The following is an 18887-nucleotide window of genomic DNA, read 5'->3' as shown; positions in this document are numbered from 1 at the left end:
CTCTGAAAGCCAGAGTAGAGAAGCTCCCTGGTCCAATTAACTGATTTAGCTCCTAAATACAGGGTGCCTTGTATATTTGTAGTGGTTTCCTGGGTGCCATCTTTGCTCTTCTTAATTTGATTGTAGATTCTTTGAAAACATGAACTCTATCTTAAGTTTCTGTATCGCTCTACCCAGTACACGGTAGAAGCCTTAAACTTGGTTTCATTTATAGCACTCTGTACTTTAGGAGGGGAAGGGAAGGAGGGCTGCCACAACTCCAGATGGTTGGGAATCATCTTGCGCCACAAAGTCATATGCTGCCAGCCTGGATCTTTCAGTCATTTTTGGGTTGGTAGCTGCTATTTGGCTGTTGGATTCAAACACATTTTGTTCATAGGCTGTGGACAGAGAATTCCTTACCAATTAAGCAAGCAGAGACTGGAGGCAAACAGCCTAGGATAATGGCCCTGGTGACCTTTGTCTTTGGTGTGCTTGTCCCCTTCTGGGATTATGATTCTTTTTAATCTCCCACTTTTAAAATTCTTTTTACTTTTTTAAAAAACATTTGGCCACATTGAGAGGCATGTGGGATCTTAGTTCCCCAACCAGGAATCAAACCCACACCCTCTGTATTGGAAGCATGGAGTCTTAACAACTGGACCATCAAGGGAAGTCTCATAATCTTCCACTTTTTAGACAACACGTATTTAACACTGCTCTTCCATGTTTGCTTACTTAGGCTGATGATTTGACATGTCTGAATTTTTTGACTGTGATGTCATTCACGTTTCCGACATTTTTTAGAAGTAGATGACTGAGTTTATTTTCAGCAATGAGCTCAATTGCCAAAGCAAGGAATTTAATGCAGAATCTCATGGCAAGGAAACTGATAGGAGGGCCTTCAAGACCTAGCTGATCCAATCACAGAGCAAGTGACCAAGGATCACTCTCCTAGCATCCTTGCAACATGTAGGAGTGGAGGGCAAAGGATATATCAGAAGTGTTCCCTATTTTCAAGGAGTCTGCAGTTTGTAGAGAAAATTCATGAACGTGGTACAATTAGAAGTATGAGTCCTTAAATCACACTCAGTTGTGGCTCAGAAAATGGAAGGGCCAGCGTGACCAAGAACACAGAAAAGCTCTTATTTTAGAAGGAATAAGACCTGAGTGTGATCCTAGGACAGAGTTTCTGAATCTGGGAGTCTAAATCAGGTAGTCCATAAGCTTGGATGAGGAAAAACTACATCTCAATTTGTACCAACTCCTAATGGAAATTTAGCATTTCCATCCATGATGAATGTAGGCAACAAACCACAGTATTATAGAGCACTCATGACTATCAGAATCACAGATTTTTCATATTCCTCACAGTTGCTATTTTCCAATAATGCTCACATGCATCACCACCACTTCAATATTAAGCTAGTTATGAATGGCCACTATATATTTATTCAGTTAATGAAAGAGATTTACTTATATCCATTTTGGAAAAGATTTTGGTTACTGTAGTTCAATATAATTATTCCTTATTGTAATCTTATGTTTCATTTCATAAATGTGAAAACCTTATTCTACTGTCCAGCAGTTTGGGGTCCTCAGCTGCTATCTTAGCTCTTGGCACATGGTTGTTGTCTGTTGTTTGGTTGCTAGGTCATGTCCGACTCCGTGCAACCCCATGTATTGTAGCCTGTCCGGCTCTTCCGTCCATGGGATTTTCCAGGTAAGAATACTGGAGTTGGGTTGCCATTTCCTTCTCCAGGGGACCCCAGAGACCATTTCCTGCATTGGCAGCAGATCCTTTACTACTGAGCCACCTGGGAAGCCCTTGGCACACAGCAGTTGTTTGATAAAGAAATGAAAAAATAAACAACAGGGGTAAGATGGAGCCACGTTCCTGACTTAGCAATTAGAAAATGCATAAATATGCTTTATTTATGTGTTATCAGATTTCAGAAAAAACCTTATGTATTAGAATAGATAGCATACAACAAGATAGAATAAGCTACCTAGAAACTAGACAAGGAAAGAGTAAGTTGAGTCAGGAATGAGACTAGAAACTGAGGTCATAGAAAATGTAAAGATTTGGTTCTTTGATTTCTTTCATCAGTGTCTTATAGTTTTCTGTATATAGCTCTTTTGTCTCCTTAGGTAGGTTAATTCCTAGGTATTTTATTCTCTTAGTTGCAGTGGTAAATGGGATTGATTCCTTAATTTCTTTCTGATTTTTCATTGTTAGTATATAGGAATACAAGTGATTTCTATTTATTGATTTTGTATCCTGTGACTTTACCAAATTCACTAGTTAGTTCTAGTGATTTTCTGATAGTGTCTTTAGGGTTTTCTATGTGCAGTATCATAACGACATAAACAGATGGAGGGATATTCCATGCTCCTAGGTTGGAAGAATCAATATTGTGAAAATGACTATACTACCAAAAGCAATCTACAGATTCAATGCAGTCCCTATCAAATTACCAATGACATTTTTCACAGAACTAGAACTAAACATTTCACAATTCTGTATGGAAATACAAAAGATCCCGAATAGTCAAAGCAATCTTGAGAAAGAAGAATGGAGCTAGAGGAATCAACTTGCTTTATTTCAGACTATACTACAAAGCTACAGTCATCAAGACAGTAAGATATTGGCTCAAAAATAGAAGTATAGACCAATGGAACAGGAAAAAAAGCCCAGAGATAAATCCACGCACATACGGGCACTTATCTTTGACAAAGGAGGCAAGAATACACAATGTGAAAAAGACAGTCTCTTCAATAAGTGGTGCTGGAAGAACTGGACAACTACACAAGAATGAAATTAGAACATTTAGTAACACCATACACAAAGATAAACTTGAAATGAACTAAAGACCTACATGTAAGACTAGAAACTATAAAACTCTTAGAAGATAACAGGCAGAACACCGTATGACATAAATCATAGCAAGATCCTTTATGACCCACCTCTTAGAATAACAGAAATAAAAACAAAGATAAATAAATGGGACCTAATTAAACTTAAAAGCTTCTGCACAGCAAAGGAAACTACCAACAAGGTGAAAAGACAACCCACAGAATGGGATAAAATAATAGCAAACAAAATAACTGACAAAGAATTAATTTCCAAAATATACAAGAGCTCATACAACTTAATACCAGAAAAACAAACAACCCAATCAAAAAGTGCGCAAAAGACCTAAACAGACATTTCTCCAAAGAAAACATACATAGATGGCTAATAAACACATGAAGAGATGTTCAACATCACTCATTATTAGAGAAATGCAAATCAAAACTACAGTGAGATATCACTTCATCTCAGACAGAATGGCCATAATTAAAAAATCCACAAACAACAAGTGCTGGAGACGGTGTGGAGAAAGGGGAACCCTCCTACACTGCTGGTAGGAATGTAAATTGTTACAGCCACTGTGGAAGACAGTATGGAGATTTCTTAAAAAAAACTAGGAATAAAACTACCAAATGACCCAGCAATATCACTTCTAGGCATATACCCTGAAGCAAACAGAACTGAAAAAGACACATGAACCCCAGTATTCATTGCAGCACTATTTACAATAGCCAAGACATGGAAGCAATCTAGATGTCCATTGACAGGTGAACGGATAAAGAAGTAGTGGTACATATATACAATGGAATATCACTCAGCCATATAAAGGGATGCGTGAGTCAGTTCTAATGAGGTAGAGGAACCTAGACCCTATTACACAGAGTGAAGGAAGTCAGAAAGAGAAAAGCAAATATCATATATTAACATATATATATGGAATCTAGAAGGACAGTACTGACGAATCTGTTCACAGAGCAACAATGGAGATGCAGACACAGAGAACAGACTTATGGACAAGGGTGGGGGAGAAGAAGGAAAGGGTGAGATAAATGGAGAGGGTAGCATGGATGCATATACACTGACATATGTAAATAGATAGCCAATGGGAATTTGCTGTATGACTCAGGGAACTCAAACTGGGCTCTGTAACAGCTTAGAGGGGTGAGAATGGGCGGGAGGTGGGAGGGAGATTCAAAAGGGAGGGGACATATGTACACCTATGGTTAATTCATGTTGATGTATAACAGAAATCAAACCAACATTGTAACCAGTCATCAACAATTAAAATAAATAAATATTAAAAAAAAAAGATTTGGTTCTAATAGGCAACACAAAAAGAAAATCCTAATAGCTGTACAATTCACATTGCCCTTCCTGGTGTTTAGTAAAATTAAAACAATTGGTTAGGAAAAGCTGTAATAGTCATTTCTCCTCAAGATTTAATCAAAGAAGAACCAAAATTTGCTTTCTTACCATGGTTTGATGGAAGTGATGCACTCCAGACACAAGCCAGGTCCAGGGGCAGAAAGCTGGATCTCAACCAAAGACTGAGCAAGAGCTCCACAGAAGGACAAGAAATAGGGCTTATTTTAAAGAAGACACCACTTAGAGAAGCAGTGAGCCCAGAAGGCCTCTGGAGACCAGATTTAAATTGAGGACTAAGGAGAAGACAGTGGCACAAGAGACAGAGACACTGCCATGCACAAGGAAAGGATGGGTGCAGAAGGCAACCTGGAGCAGGCTCCTCGAAGAGCAGCCCTTTGGTAATTGGACAAAAGCAGCCAGCATGGTACTGGGGTGGAAATAATACAATCCTTCTGTGCACTCAGGTAACCAGTTTGTATTTTCTACTTTGGGCCATTTTAAGTGCTGGTTCACAGCTCTACAAAAGGGAGAGCTGGGGCAAAGAAAGGGCAGACATTCAGAGGCCTTGTTTCATCACTCAGCTGTCCTGGGAAACTTCAGGGAGGGGATGTGCACTTAATATGGGAGTTGGCAACCAGCTGGGCTCTTTATTGACCCAGGTGACCCCTCTGTCTCACCAATCAAGACTCATTCAGCACTGTGGTGGGGAGCCAAGCGTGTGCTATCATGGGGTCCTGGCTTCTTCGCCAGAACCCCTATGCCTCTTAACCTGGCCCTGACAACTCCTTTCTTAAGCATGAAGGGCTCTGGCTTCATGCTTGTGAGCCACTCACTCTCTTCTTGTTCTGGGTCCCTGTGGAGAAGGACAGGACATGCCATGCATGAAGGTCCTTAGCTGCTGCTGCTGCTGCTAAGTCGCTTCAGTCGTGTCCAACTCTGTGTGACCCCAGAGAAGGCAGCCCACTAGGCTCCCCCGTCCCTGGGATTCTCCAGGCAAGAACACTGGAGTGGGTTGCCATTTCCTTCTCCAATGCATGAAAGTGAAAAGTGAAAGTGAAGTCGCTCAGTCGTGTCTGACTCCTAGTGACCCCATGGACTGCAGCCTACCAGGCTCCTCCATTCATGGGATTTTCCAGGCAAGAGTACTGGAGTAGGGTGCCATTGCCTTCTCCGGAAGGTCCTTAGAGACTCCCCTAACTCAGGGGAAGCTCACCATTCCCACTAGAAACCAACAGGAAAATCCAGGGACCAGTATACACTTATCGGTCTAACCCTGCAGAGCTAAACAGAAGGTTACAAGAATTAATCCAAATTTTGGTAACTAAATGATTCAGTTTTACATTTCTATGCATTCATTTTAAAAACAGAGAGAGAATAGAGAAAAAGTATCTTACTTTGGGATTCAAGTCAAAGAAAGTGTAGTATTTAAATCGTAACAGCAGCTGCTCATCCTCCTGGATGCCTTGTTCCATAAGGGAACGTGAGGAGTCTAGCCAACTAGAAAACAAGATAAGTTTTAAAAGTCAATCAATTTTACACACATATTTTAGTATTATATAATATGATATATATACATGTAAATGTATGCATGTATGTCTATATACACCCTTGAACAAAGTCTGGGTATGTAACATAATCTAAACCCAGTAAAGGAGATGACTTGATAGTAGCGTGTGCCTCCATTTTATCACACAGCTTTCTAAGTGTTTTTTTGTATTTATGTATTTTCTCACTGACTTTAGAGTAAATCAGTGAAGGAGCCAGGGCAGTTATTATTTTCCTAGTTTTAGCAATGATGAAAATGAGCCTCAGTAACAGTAAATGACATGTTCAAGGTCCTGTGCCTCCTGGTGGAGCTGGAATAAGAATCTGCAGTTGCTGACTGCTGCCCCTACTTGTGCTGTGTGCACTTGCTGACTGCTGACCACTTCCACACCAGGTGATCTGACCCCAAAGTGGCTTTATCTTATTGTCTAGAACTTTCTGTAACTATGGAAATCTTCTACATTGCCCAGTCCAATTGAATAGCCACTAACTGCATGAGGCTACTGAAGATTTAGATGTGCCTAGTGCCATGTTTTGGAGAAGGCAATGGCACCCCACTCCAGTAATCTTGCCTGGAAAATCCCATGGACAGAGGAGCCTGGTAGGCTGCAGTCCATGGGGTCATGAAGAGTTGGACACGACTGAGCGACTTCACTTTTCACTTTTCACTTTCATGCATTGGAGAAAGAAATGGCAGCCCACTCCAGTGTTCTTGCCTGGAGAATCCCAGGGACGGGGGAGCCTGGTGGGCTGCTGTCTATGGGGTCGCACAGATCGGACACGACTGAAGCGACTTAGCAGCAGCAGCAGCAGCAGTGCCATGTTTTAATTTTAATTATATTCAAACATAAATGTAAATGTCCACATGCTGCTGGTGACTCCTGTACTGGGCAGCACAGTTCTAGAGTCTGAAAGATAAATACTGGGTAATGATGAGGAGAGAATAAAAGTTAACAATGAATGAGGTGGGAATGAGGGCCCTCCAATACCACTGAAAATGGCTTGAACTTCTATATATGAATATATAGAAGATCAGTTTATATGTTTTATGTATTTTATATGTTTATATACATTGATTTTATTTATTTATATATAAAATATTCTATTATATAATCATATATTCCCCTGTAGGAGAATAAGAATAACCAAGATGCAGTCTCCATCCGAAAGGAACTGACAGTCAGTGGGGTAACCAAGCCTCATATTAAAGAAACAAGGTGACACTGGAGCAGTAGAACAGGACTTGAGGGAGTGACTGATCTTCTGAGAAGACTGGAAGTGGCTGGGCCTTATGGGACAAACAGGGACAGGCCAGTAGAGCAGGAGGGAAGGAGAGGGTCCTGGAGCAGAGGGAAAGCTGGAGGCAAGGCAGCGACACAGGAATGAACATGCACGTTGGGGGGATGGGGAGCATGAGAGCATAGCAGGACACACAGATGGACATACATGGGGTCTGATCTCAGGGGATCAAAGGAGAGTATGAACTAGGATCCGGGGGAGTGGAATGCTAACAAATGTGACTTTACTTGGACAACAGTGAATGAAATAAGTGGTGGTTTGAGAAATAGTTTGAGTGTATTTTCTGAGACTACTTCAAAGCTTAAGGACTCACTAATTGGAATGGAGAATGGAAAAGGGGTGCTCTACAAAAGACAGCAGGGCCACTTGGGTCTCCCCTGCTGCCACAGAGGGGACCAGCCCACTTACAAGCTGATCTACATCCCATAAAATTTGCACACGTGTCCGAACAAAGAATTAGCATTCACTAGCCAGTAAACCATTGAGTTAACCCAATGTGTAAATGTTGTCACACTTTAAATGTATTGAAATGACAAATGGCTACATTTTGTCTTTTTTGTTGCTAAAATCAGTGCTGACCTTTGTGAATAGTATACAATTCCTAGGTGTGCTGACTTGAGAACTGAACAACCCCTCCCTGTCTCATCTCCGCAGCATCTCTCTTCCTACATTAATATCAGTTCACAGAGAAGTAAAACAAGTCACGTCCTTACCCTGAGTTAAGCTTGGCTTTGTCAGCCAGAGACCGAGACTGGTACATATCAGCAAGTGCTTCTGGTGATTGTGGTGGCTGGCTGAATGCCAGGATGCTGCAGTTTTGTTCTGCCAGAGGGCTGTCACTGAACCAAGTCATTGTGGATGATGCTGGCGTTCCGTTTATGGGGTCATATGTGGGGGTCATGGTTTTACTGTATAAGCCAGGACTTACTGCAAAGCAAAGGAAAGTACGAACTAGGATATGAGATTTGGGATAAGAATCTTTAGAACAACACTGCTTGTACTAAAATGGATTTTGAACTTAAATGTTTGTATTATTTAGAAAAATCAGATGAATGATGGCAGAAGTTAAACACAGGTAAAACTCCAGTCTGGGTATTTAGTTCCTGGAAAGCTAGGAAACTCATCGGCTGTAAAATCTTCCAAAATCAACCCAGACAAATGTAGGACTATTTTCTTCTCAATAATTCAAAAATTTTTTATATCAGTAGTGCGTTCTGGCACTATTAGAAAACTGGAGCTCTCACAGAATACATGCATATACTTTATTTTTGGGCAAATCTCTTAAATTGCAATGCTTACCAATTTAAGGAATTTAGCTAGTTGATGGTTTATAAATCATCTGACTCTAATTTGCATAAGGGAAGTATAATAATCCCTTTCATTCTTTGTACTGGAATGTACTATGCAAGAAACTCTCAGTGTTGCAAGCAAGGTAGAGATTCATTCTTATATACAGGCATATCTCATTTCACTATGCTTCGAAGATACGTTTTTTTGTTTTTTAACTTTTTTTATTTTTAACTTTGTGACTCTGTGTTACATTTTGGTAACTCCTCCAATATTTCAACCTTTTTTTCATTACTATTATATTTGTCACTGTGATCAGTGATCTTTCATTTTACTACAATGACTTGCTGAAGGCTCAGATGATGTTAGCATTTTTAGCAATAAAATATTTTAAATTAAGGTATGTACATTTTAAAAAGACATACTGCTATTACACTCTTAATGGTAGCAATATAGTGTAAACATAACTTTTATATGTGCTGGGAAACAAAAAAAAAAATTTTATGCAACTCGCTTTATTACAGCAGTCTGCAGTATCTCTGAGTATGTCTGTAAAAATAAAAGGATGACACTTTTCTAGTTTTTACTGCCTCTCCTGTTACATACCCAATGCAAGATTTAAATTGAGTTCAGAAAAGAGTCATGTGAAGGTAGAATCAGGAAGAGAAGTATATTTGAATGATCTAACAAATTTCCTTATCCCACAAATTCATGGTCAATTCTGTGAAAGTTTTTCATTCATCAGCAACATAATATATACAATTAAAATAATGAGCTATATAACACACCTTATTAAAAAATTTCTGTTCTAAAATTAGTTGGATATTCTTTCCTTATCACCGGAATCCTTAATTTTAGTCCTTGTTTAGGGAGAGAGGAGGAAAGGCTAAGTAGAGAAAAGGAGAGTTCTTGAGACTTAAGAATTTAAGAAATTCTTGGATTTAATAATAAATTAAAATAATGAAACACCTATCATGAATCTTACCAGATGGACCTGAAATTGTTGGAGAACCCTCCAGGTTTAAAATATCTTCAATTATGGGCTCCTTATTATTTTTGTCTTTTTTCTTCTTCTTTTTAAAATATTCACCTGAAGGCTTTAATAACGACAATTCTTCTGCTCTTCTAATATCTAAAAATAAATATAAAAAAGAAAAAAGAAAAGCAAGAAGTAAAAAGAAAATTCCTTCTAAGACTTTGAGTCATGTTGGGCATGTGAAACCATTTCTCAAAAAATTCCTGAGAAGTAAATGGAACTAAATGACATTCCTTTTGAAGAAATTGAAGATCAGTGGCCCCCAAAATGGGTGTGTAGAGATCAAACAGTGGAGGGAGATTCATTCTAGGAACATTTCTAGTTTGTTTTTAAATCTGTTGTGAAACTATTTCAAACATATTCAATGCTAGTATGGTGGCCCCTTCCCATGCTCGCCACCCCCTTAAACCTTTCCTAGTATTTCGCTGTTCTTGTGTCATTTACTTACTAGCAGTTTCCCCCTCCCTCCTTCCTTCTTTCCTTTCCCCCTTCCTTTTCTGTTTTTAGGTTTTTAAGCAACCAGCAAGGACTCCATCTATTTCTTTATGGGCCAGTGACCCTCAGAGCTTTTCTCTGCCAAGTGGCTTCTTCCATCCCTGTGGCAGACATCCTAGGCACCTTGTCCATCTCCTGGCCCTCCCCATTTTGGTGCACTCTGACCTCCTTCCAGTGGTAGCTAGGATGTATCTCTTTATCCAAGGGCCTGCTCTGGATGCCAGAGTCCTCACTCCCCAGACAGAGATGCAACAGGTCACATGAGTTCAGAGAGTTAACACTCCTCAAGAGCAGCCCTCAATAACTCAGTGACTGGTGGAATGGTATATTAACACCCCAGGTCCCTCACCCCTTGGTTGCACAGCTCCAAGGCATGACCACACCGCTTCCCAGAGGGCCCCAGCTGTCCGTAGTGTGAGCTGATTAGTGACACTCACTTATTAGTGGCCTTCTCTTTCCAGTCTCACTTTACCACTCCCAGCCAGTGTTTCCTGGCATAACCTTCTAAATAAATAATATTTATACTTGAATTCTTATCTCAGGTCTTCTTCTGGAAAACTCAAGCTAAGAAGATAGTCCCCACTGTCCTCCATTACTCAAATATACTTCTAACTGCCATTTCCAATTAGAACTGATTGTACACTGGGCTGTTATGATCCCAGGTAAAAATCAAGGAATGTGGATGTTAGAATCTCTGGGCAGCTTTCCTGGAGGTAAATGCACTAATTCCACAGGTATCCCCACCTCTTAGTTCAGCTGAGGTTGAATCTGGCAGTTGAGCTGCCAGTAAACAAGCCTGACTGTCAGGTTGCAACACACACCTGTAACCATTCCAAATGCATAATTTATACACAAAACCAGGAGACAAATAAAAATTTCTAGTGGAAGCATTAGTAACAAAACAAAACAAAAACCTCACTGATACCTAAGCCCAAGGTTTGTATCTTGTCTTTTCTTTGAGAGAAAAAAAAAATCATCCTATTGCTAGATTTAAGTTCAGTTGGTCAGATATAAAAAGTGATTATTAGGGAATTCCCTGGAGGTTCAGTGGTTAGGTCTTGGAACTTTCACTGCAGGGGTCATAGGTTCAAAGTTCAATCCCTCATTGAGGAACTATGATCCTACATGCTGTGCATCTTGGTCAAAAAAAAAGTGATTATTAGAAATGCCAAGTTGAGTCATTTAGAGCTACCATGAAGGTGTAATCTGGAAAGAAAAGAATGTATGAATGCTTCTATTTAAAAACTTCAAGTTTTTGACCCTAGCCATGATGTGTGTTTCTAGTCCACTGTGGTGTCTGAAATGTACGTTTTATTTACTCATTTACTGTTTTCAAATTTTCATTAGAATATTATTGAAAGCCAGGTACCTTGTGCTTATATCATTTGCTCACCATGCATCAAGGAAAAATTCTGGAACTTACCTTTTGTAATGGAAGCTTCCAATCATTTGTCTGGTCAGCAAACAGTTACTAAGCAGGTGATATGTGTTGGGCATTGTGCTAAGTGTTAGGAACAGACATGCTCAAGAAACGGCTGTCTTCATCCTATATAATACCATACCAGCCTGCACCACTCATTACTGGCACTCTCAATACTGTGTATATTATTAGACTTTTTCCCTTTTTTCCTCCATTACCTACCCTCTTTTAACATCTTATTTTTTACATGATTTATTTTCTGTCTCTGTATGCTACAATGGAAGCTCAGGGAGGGCAGAGGGTTTCGATTATTTTTATTGCTAACCAATCTCTAGCACTTACCATAGTGCCTGCCAAGTCAAAATATATATTTGCTGAAGGAATGAATAAGCAGTGTACAGTTTAATGGGGAAGATAGATCACCCACTCACATAGTGTGTATACTGTGTTCAAATCCTAAATATTAGCCTTGGAACTCAAGAGTATACCTACACACTTTCAAAAAATATACTTCCTGACCCAGAGTTTGCTACTATTATGGAAGTCCCAGAAAGAAGAAATGGTTTGGGCAGTGTTGTCCCTAAAGGCTGTTAAAATTTTTGATCCATAATTAAGTGTACTTTTCTGCTTAAAATAAACTCCACAAATGATGTTTATGGACAGAGTTATTTACTGGAGCCAAGTGTTAGGGAAGCAATTAGGATACTGCATCACCATTATCTCAAGAACAACATAGACATATCAGCTCTATGGTGATAATGATTTAATGGAACTCTTTTCGTTTGTCTTCAATATAACAATTTCAGTATGGCTTAGGGAAATGAGTTTTGGGGTGGAAATCTTAATGGAGTTGTCTTTTCTGTTTACAAGTCTCTTTTGAAATAGCTTTAAGCTTTGGGAAAATGAACCTGATTTATTCTGATAATGTTCCATCTGGTTTAACTTCACTTAAATGGCTCAAGTCCCCAGAACTGGGCTTGAAAACTGTGCTCCTAATAAGGGATGTAAAGCCAAGCAGTTGTGGGCAGAAGTGCGTGTATTTTCCTGTCCTCTTTTGCTGAGAGTACAGAGGGCAGAGGTGCCCGCCTGTGGGGACTCACTCAGGGCTCTGCAGATGTCGCTGACAGCTCTGAAGACCACAGTCGAGAAGCTGACTCGCAGTCGCACTGTCTTCATGTTCGGCAGGCGCAGGCGAAGCATTTTATGCTGAGGGGTAAAGACAAGCTTTGCGTCTGCCTGGACCCCACATTTGTCCAGAGTCCAGTGTGTTTTCAGAAGCCAGCAATGTTTCTGTTCCCACCAAAGGGCAAAGTCTGACCAGTCCTGGGCTATGTCTGCAAGAATAGAGAACAGATCTCAGTAAAGTGAGAGCAAGCACTTGCACCCTGGAGTCAAGTCCTGCATGTGCAAAACCAAAACCAATGCTGGTCTTCCACTCTCATCTTCCTACAACCCAAGCCTCCATCATTCTTGGCTTCTTGTCAAAGTCCCTAAGACAAGGCAGCTAGAAGACCGACTGAACCTTACCTTCTTTATATTTAAATACTATGGAAGGAACAGAAACATACAACTTTTATTCACGATGAAATGCTAAAGTTGTCTTCTCCCAAGTCCCTCAGTGCCAGAAGCAAGGCTTTATTTAATCAAGATGATTTCTCGAATAGAAATGGATCCTTCCAGGTCCCTGGTGGTCTGGTGGTTAAGAATCCCCCTTCCAATGCAGGGCACGTGGGTTTGATCCCTGGTCAGGGAACTAAGAACCCACCTGCTGTGGGGCAACTAAGCCCATGTGCTACAACTAGAGAAGCCCACACACCACCAACATCACCACCACAACGAGGGAAAACAGATGAATCCTTCAGACACCGGCTCACAAGGGAATATCAAAAGCTTCCAGTCAAAGTGCACACAGAACTACTGAGAAGTTTACATTTCACCCTTCTCAGGAATGTCCACCTCTTATCAGGACCACGGCATTACCAGTTTCCAAAACTGATAACACTAAAATCAGAGCTGAATATTTTATTTCTCAATGGTAGCATCAACACTGAACCCTTCCACTTCCTCAGTGCCCCTTGGCATCAAGATTGAATCTTTCCCCTTTGCCAATGTTAGAGTCATATTCAATCTTTTATTTTGCTAAATTAAGAGCCATCAGTACTTTTACTTAAAAAATGGCTTCTCCCTCTTTCTCTCTTTTTAAATTAGAAAACCTTTCTCTCAGTGCTATTAGTAGAAGTATAAATGCTGTAGGCTTCCCCAGTGGCTTCGTGGTAAAGAATCTGCCTGCAATGCAGGAGATGTGGGTTCAGTCCCTGGGCTGGGAAGATTCCCTGGAGGAGGGCATGGCAACCCACTCCAGTATTCTTGCCTGGAGAATCCCATAGACAGAGGAGCCTGGCGGGCTATAGTCCACGGGGTCACAGGAGTCAGACATGACTGAAGCGACTGCACAGCACAGTGTGGCATAAATGCTGTAATGCTGTAACTATTTTGGAAAGTCCTATGATTCAGTAAATTTTCCCTGATCTATATGTCCAACAGAAATGCCTATACTTACTTAAGACAGGTACTATCTATAAAAGCCCCCATATGTAAAGAACCCAATATCCATAAACCATCAGGTAAATGGATAAATTGTGGGAAAAAAAATCATATAATGGAATATTATACAGCAATGAGAATCAAAGAACCCAAACTATATGCAATAAAATGGATAAATCTCACAGACATAATGTGGCATGAAAGAAAGCAGATGCTTGAGGGTATATTATCCTGTGTAATTCCACGTATATACAGTTTGAAAACAAGTAAAATTATTCCTTTGGAGTTACAATTCAGGGTAGTAGCTACCCTTAGTGGGACAGTGGCTGGGAGGTGTCAGATGTGGGACTTGGGTGGGGGAACAGGTACTGTTTTATATCTTGATCTGGGTGGTGGTTATATGACTTTGTGAAAATTCACTGAACTATACACTTCTGATAATTGCACTTTTTGTATGTATATCATATTCCAATGAAGACAACTTAAAAATACTTTATATCACTAGTATAAGTGAAAAGCCAACATCTGTGGTCTTAAATGGAAGACAAAAAAATAAATGCAAAGAAAATAAAACATTATTAAATTCTAGGTCCATCATGTTGACTCCTGATGTTAAGACTCTGACCCTGAAGACTTCTTTCCTTGTTTAAACAAGGGCTAGTAGCAAACGGTGGGTAAGGACACTGGCACCAGGCTGCTTGTTCACAGAGCAATCAAGCATTGACAAAAAAATCACATAACAGTCTAAGGCCCCAGGCGTGGTCTAAGGTTACCCTAGATGTCACCATGGAGGGTGACCTCATTCCAGTGCAAATAGGTTATTACACCTACTGGGGAGCTTCAGTTTGCTACCAAGTTTCGACAGAGGGGGTCAGGGGGTTGTTTGGGCTCCTTCAGGGCTCCATTTCTCTTCTTCCTGCAGAAAGGGGCCATTGCAAGATGGATGATCAGAAAAACTTAGATAGTCAGACAGCCTAGTTCAGTCATTCAGTGATGATGCAACACAGAGGGTTTCAAATGTAGAGAAACCATAAATAAGCAGCAACTTACTTATCTGTTCCACTAACTTGAGCATCACTCCCCCAATGTGCAGGTCTCCAGACACTCTCAGTGTGATGTCCTTCTGCTCCTCTTCATTTGGATGATCAACTCGGACCACAAGCTCCCAAGAAGCAGATGCAAAGTCACTGGATGAGAGCATTGTGGCAAATACAGGTGTCTACATGAAAAAAGGCAGACAGACCAGAAGGAAACTGAGGCTCATCAGGTAGACTCTGCAGAGCAAAACTTTCTTTTCTCTCATTTTTAGTCCCTTCCTCAAAAATGCTGCAGAGTTCCTGATATTAAATTCAGCATCTTAACTTTAAAGACAAAAAGTCTTATAAAAATGATCTCTTCTAAATCTCTTGTACTTTAAACTTTCTACCCTCCCAGGTCTACCTATCTATTTATTTTCTGTGTCTGCCCAATGCATCCATCCCTTTCTCCTGACTTTTCTTGACTTTCTATGAACTACTTTAGCAATAGGCAACAAATCACGACAATCCTTGACATAAAAAAAAATCACATTTATTGAAGCATAATTTGCATACAATAAAATGCATTGAATTGAAATGTATACTTTGATGCATATTATTATATGCATATTATACTTAAATAGAATTGATTTTAAAAAGAATATCTATACATAGGTATTATTACATTCACCCATAAAATAGTAAGGACATTTTCTGGTATGAAAAATTAAAAAAAAAAAAAAACAGAACAAAAAAGTTTCTTTTTTAGTCATATAACATGTAGTTTTATCTTAAGCACATAAGAGATACAGGTCATTAATAATTTGTTCTTGTTGTTCAGTCACTAACTCATGCCCTTCTCTTTGTGATCCCATGGTCGTATGCTAGGCATGCTAGGCTTCCTTGTCCTTCACCATCTCCCGAAGCTTGCTCAAACTCATGTCCATCCACATGCCCATCTTGATTCCAGCTTGTGAGTCACCCAGCCCAGCATGTTGTATGATGCATTTAAGTTAAATAAGCAGGGTGACAATATACACCCTTGACATACTCCTTTCGTAATTTGGAACCAGTCCATTGTTCCATGTCCAGTTCTAACTGTTGCTTCTTGGTCTGCATACAGGTTTCTCAGGAGGCAGGTAATGTGGTCTGGTACATCTATCTCATTAAGAATATCCCACAGTTTGTTGTGAACCACACAGTCAAAGGATTTAGCATAGTTAATGAAGCAGATGTTTCATTTGAATTCCGTTGCTTTCTTCATGGTCCAACAAATGTCAGCAATTTGATCTCTGGTTCCTCTGCCTTTTATAATTCCAGCTTGTATATCTGGAATTTCTTGGCTCACATACTCCTGAAGCCTACTGCATAGGATTTTGAGTATAATCTTGCTACCATTGAGATTAGTGCAATTGTACAGTAATTTGAACATTCTTTGGCATTGCCTTTCTTTGGGATTGGAATGAAAATTGACCTTTTCCAGGCCTGTGCCCACTGCAAAGTCTTCCAAATTTGCTGGCTAAGAGTGCAACACTTTAACAGCATCATTCCAGTTCAGCTGGGATTCTATTACTTCCATTAGCTTTGTTCACAGTGATGCTTCCTAAGGCCCACCTGACTTCACACTCCCAGGATGTTTGGCTCTAGGGCAGTGACCACACTATCATGGTTACCCAGGTCATTCAGAGCTTTTTAATACAGTTCTTCTGTGTATCTTCTGTGTGTGGAAGAAAGTGAAGAAGAAGTAAAGAGCCTCTTGATGAAAGTGAAAGAGGAGAGTGAAAAAGTTGGCTTAAAGCTCAACATTCAGAAAACGAAGATCATGGCATCTGGTCCCATCACTTCATGGCAAATAGATGGAGAAATGGTGGAAACAGTGGTAGACTTTATTTTTTGGGGCTCCAAAATCACTCCAGATGGTGACTGCAGCCATGGGGTCCCAAAGAGTTGGATACGACTGAGTGACTGAACTGAACTCTGTGTATCAGTTCAGTTTAGTTGCTTAGTCATGTCCGATTGATTCTTTGTGACCCCATGCACTGCAGCAGGCCAGGCTTCCCTGTATATCACCAACTCCTGGAACATGCTCAAACTCATGTCCATCGAGTCAGTGATGCCATCCAACCATCTCATCCTCTGTCATCCCCTTCTCCCTCCGCCTTCAATTTTTCCACCATCAGGGTCTTTTCTAATGAGTCAGTTCTTCTCATCAGGTGTCCAGAGTACTGGAGCTTCAGCTTCAGCATCAATCCTTCCAATGAATATTCAGGATTGATTTCCTTTAGGATTGACTGGTTTGATCTGCTTGCAGTACAAGGGACTTTCAAGAATCTTCTCCAACACCATAGTTCAAAAGAATCTATTCTTTGGCACTCAGCTTTCCTTATAGTCCAGCTCTCACATCCATACATGACTACTGGAAAAACCATAGCTTTGACTAGACAGACCTTTGTCAGCAAAGTGATGTCTCTGCTTTTTAATATGCTTTCTTGGTTGGTTATAGGTTTTCTTCCAAGGACCAAGCGTCTTTTAACTTCATGGCTGCAATCATTATTTGCAGTGATTTTGGAGCCCAAGAAAATAGTCTGTCACTGTTTCCGTTGTTTCCTCATTTATTTGCCATGAAGTGATAGGACCAGATGCCATGATCTTAGTTTTTTGAATGTTGAGTTTTAAGCCAAGTTCTTCATTCTCCTCTTTCATGTTCATCAAGAGGCTCTTAGTCCTTCTTCATTTTCTGCCATAAGGGGGGTGTCATCTGCATATCTGAGGTTATTGATATTTCTCCCAGCAGTCTTGATTCCAGCTTGTGCTTCATCCAGCCCAGCATTTCATATGATGTACTCTGCATATAAGTTAAACAAGCAGGGTGACAATATACAGCCTTGATGTACTCCTTTCCCAATTTGGAACCAGTCTGTTCCATGTCCGGTTCTAACTCTTGCTTCTTGACCTTCATACAGATTTCTCAGGAGGTAGATAAAGTGGTCTGGTATTTCCATCTCTTTAAGAATTCTGCACAGTTTGTTGTGATCCACACAGTCAAAGGCTTTAGCATAGTCAATAAAGCAGAAGTAGATGTTTCTCTGGAACTCTCTTGCTTTTTCAATGATCCAACAGATGTTGGCAATTTGATCTCTGGTTCCTCTGCCTTTTCTAAATTCAGCTTGAACATCTGGAAGTTCACAGTTCATGTACTGTTGAAGCCTGGCTTGGAGAATTTTCAGCATTACTTTGCTAGCATTGAGATGAGTGCAATTTTGTTGCAGTTTGAATATTCTTTGGCATTGCCTTTCTTTGGGACTGGAATGAAAGCTGACCTTTCCCAGTCCTATGGCCACTGCTGAGTTTTCCAAATGTGTTGGCATATTGAGTGCAGCACTTTCACAGCATTATCTTTTAGGATTTGAAATAGCTCAGCTGGAATTCCATCACCTCCACTAGCTTTGTTTGTAGTGATGCTTCCTAAGGACCACTTGACTTCGCATTTCAGGATGGCTGGCTCTAGGTGAGTGATCACACCATCTTCCGTGTATTCTTGCCACCTTTTCTTAACCTCTTCTGCTTTTGTAGGTCCTTACCATTTTTGTCCTTTATTGTGCCTATCTTTGCAATGAAATGTTCCGTTGCTATCTCCAGTTTTCTTAAAGAGATCTCTAGTCATTCCAATTCTATTGTTTTCCTCTATTTCTTTGCATTGTACACTTAAGAAGGCTTTCTTGTCTCTCCTTACTATTCTCTGGAACTTTGCATTCAGTTGCGTATATCTTTCCCTTCCTCCTTGCCTTTCGCTTCCCTTCTTTTCTCAGTTTCTGTAAGGCCTCCTTAGGGGTCTTTGCCATTCCCTTCTCTGGTAGACTGGATGTCCACAGGACAACATGGCAGCAGCAGCCTGAAGAGGCACTTGCAGCCTGGGAAGCAGCTTCACAGAGATCACACTGGAGACAGAGATGGGAGCAGGGTAGTGACCAGCACCACCAATTCCTAGCACAGAGCAGGAGGAGAGGAGAGGCTGGGGCCAGAGCTTGGCAGCGGTGGGGGATCAGC

At 40.4% G+C, this 18887-nt stretch overlaps 1 protein-coding gene across 3 annotated transcripts in view; it reads right to left on the bottom strand.

The window, feature by feature from the left end:
* Nucleotides 1-18887, bottom strand: part of FERMT1 (fermitin family member 1) — a 61258-nt gene that overhangs the window by 33964 nt on the left and 8407 nt on the right. For all 3 annotated transcript variants that reach the window (XM_027559396.1, XM_027559397.1, XM_027559395.1), the window contains exons 2-6: nt 14875-15043; nt 12381-12614; nt 9315-9461; nt 7756-7969; nt 5593-5695 (exon numbers count right to left, since the gene is read on the bottom strand). In XM_027559396.1, the coding sequence (XP_027415197.1) occupies nt 5593-5695; nt 7756-7969; nt 9315-9461; nt 12381-12614; nt 14875-15025 (849 nt within the window). In that variant the 5' untranslated portion in view covers nt 15026-15043. The remainder of the gene's footprint in view (nt 1-5592; nt 5696-7755; nt 7970-9314; nt 9462-12380; nt 12615-14874; nt 15044-18887) is intronic.

The sequence above is a fragment of the Bos indicus x Bos taurus genome, chromosome 13, assembly GCF_003369695.1.
Source record: "Bos indicus x Bos taurus breed Angus x Brahman F1 hybrid chromosome 13, Bos_hybrid_MaternalHap_v2.0, whole genome shotgun sequence".
Classification (NCBI taxonomy): domain Eukaryota; kingdom Metazoa; phylum Chordata; class Mammalia; order Artiodactyla; family Bovidae; genus Bos; species Bos indicus x Bos taurus.
Note: the sequence above shows the minus strand (reverse complement) of the source record. Positions and strands in the feature narration are given on the sequence as shown.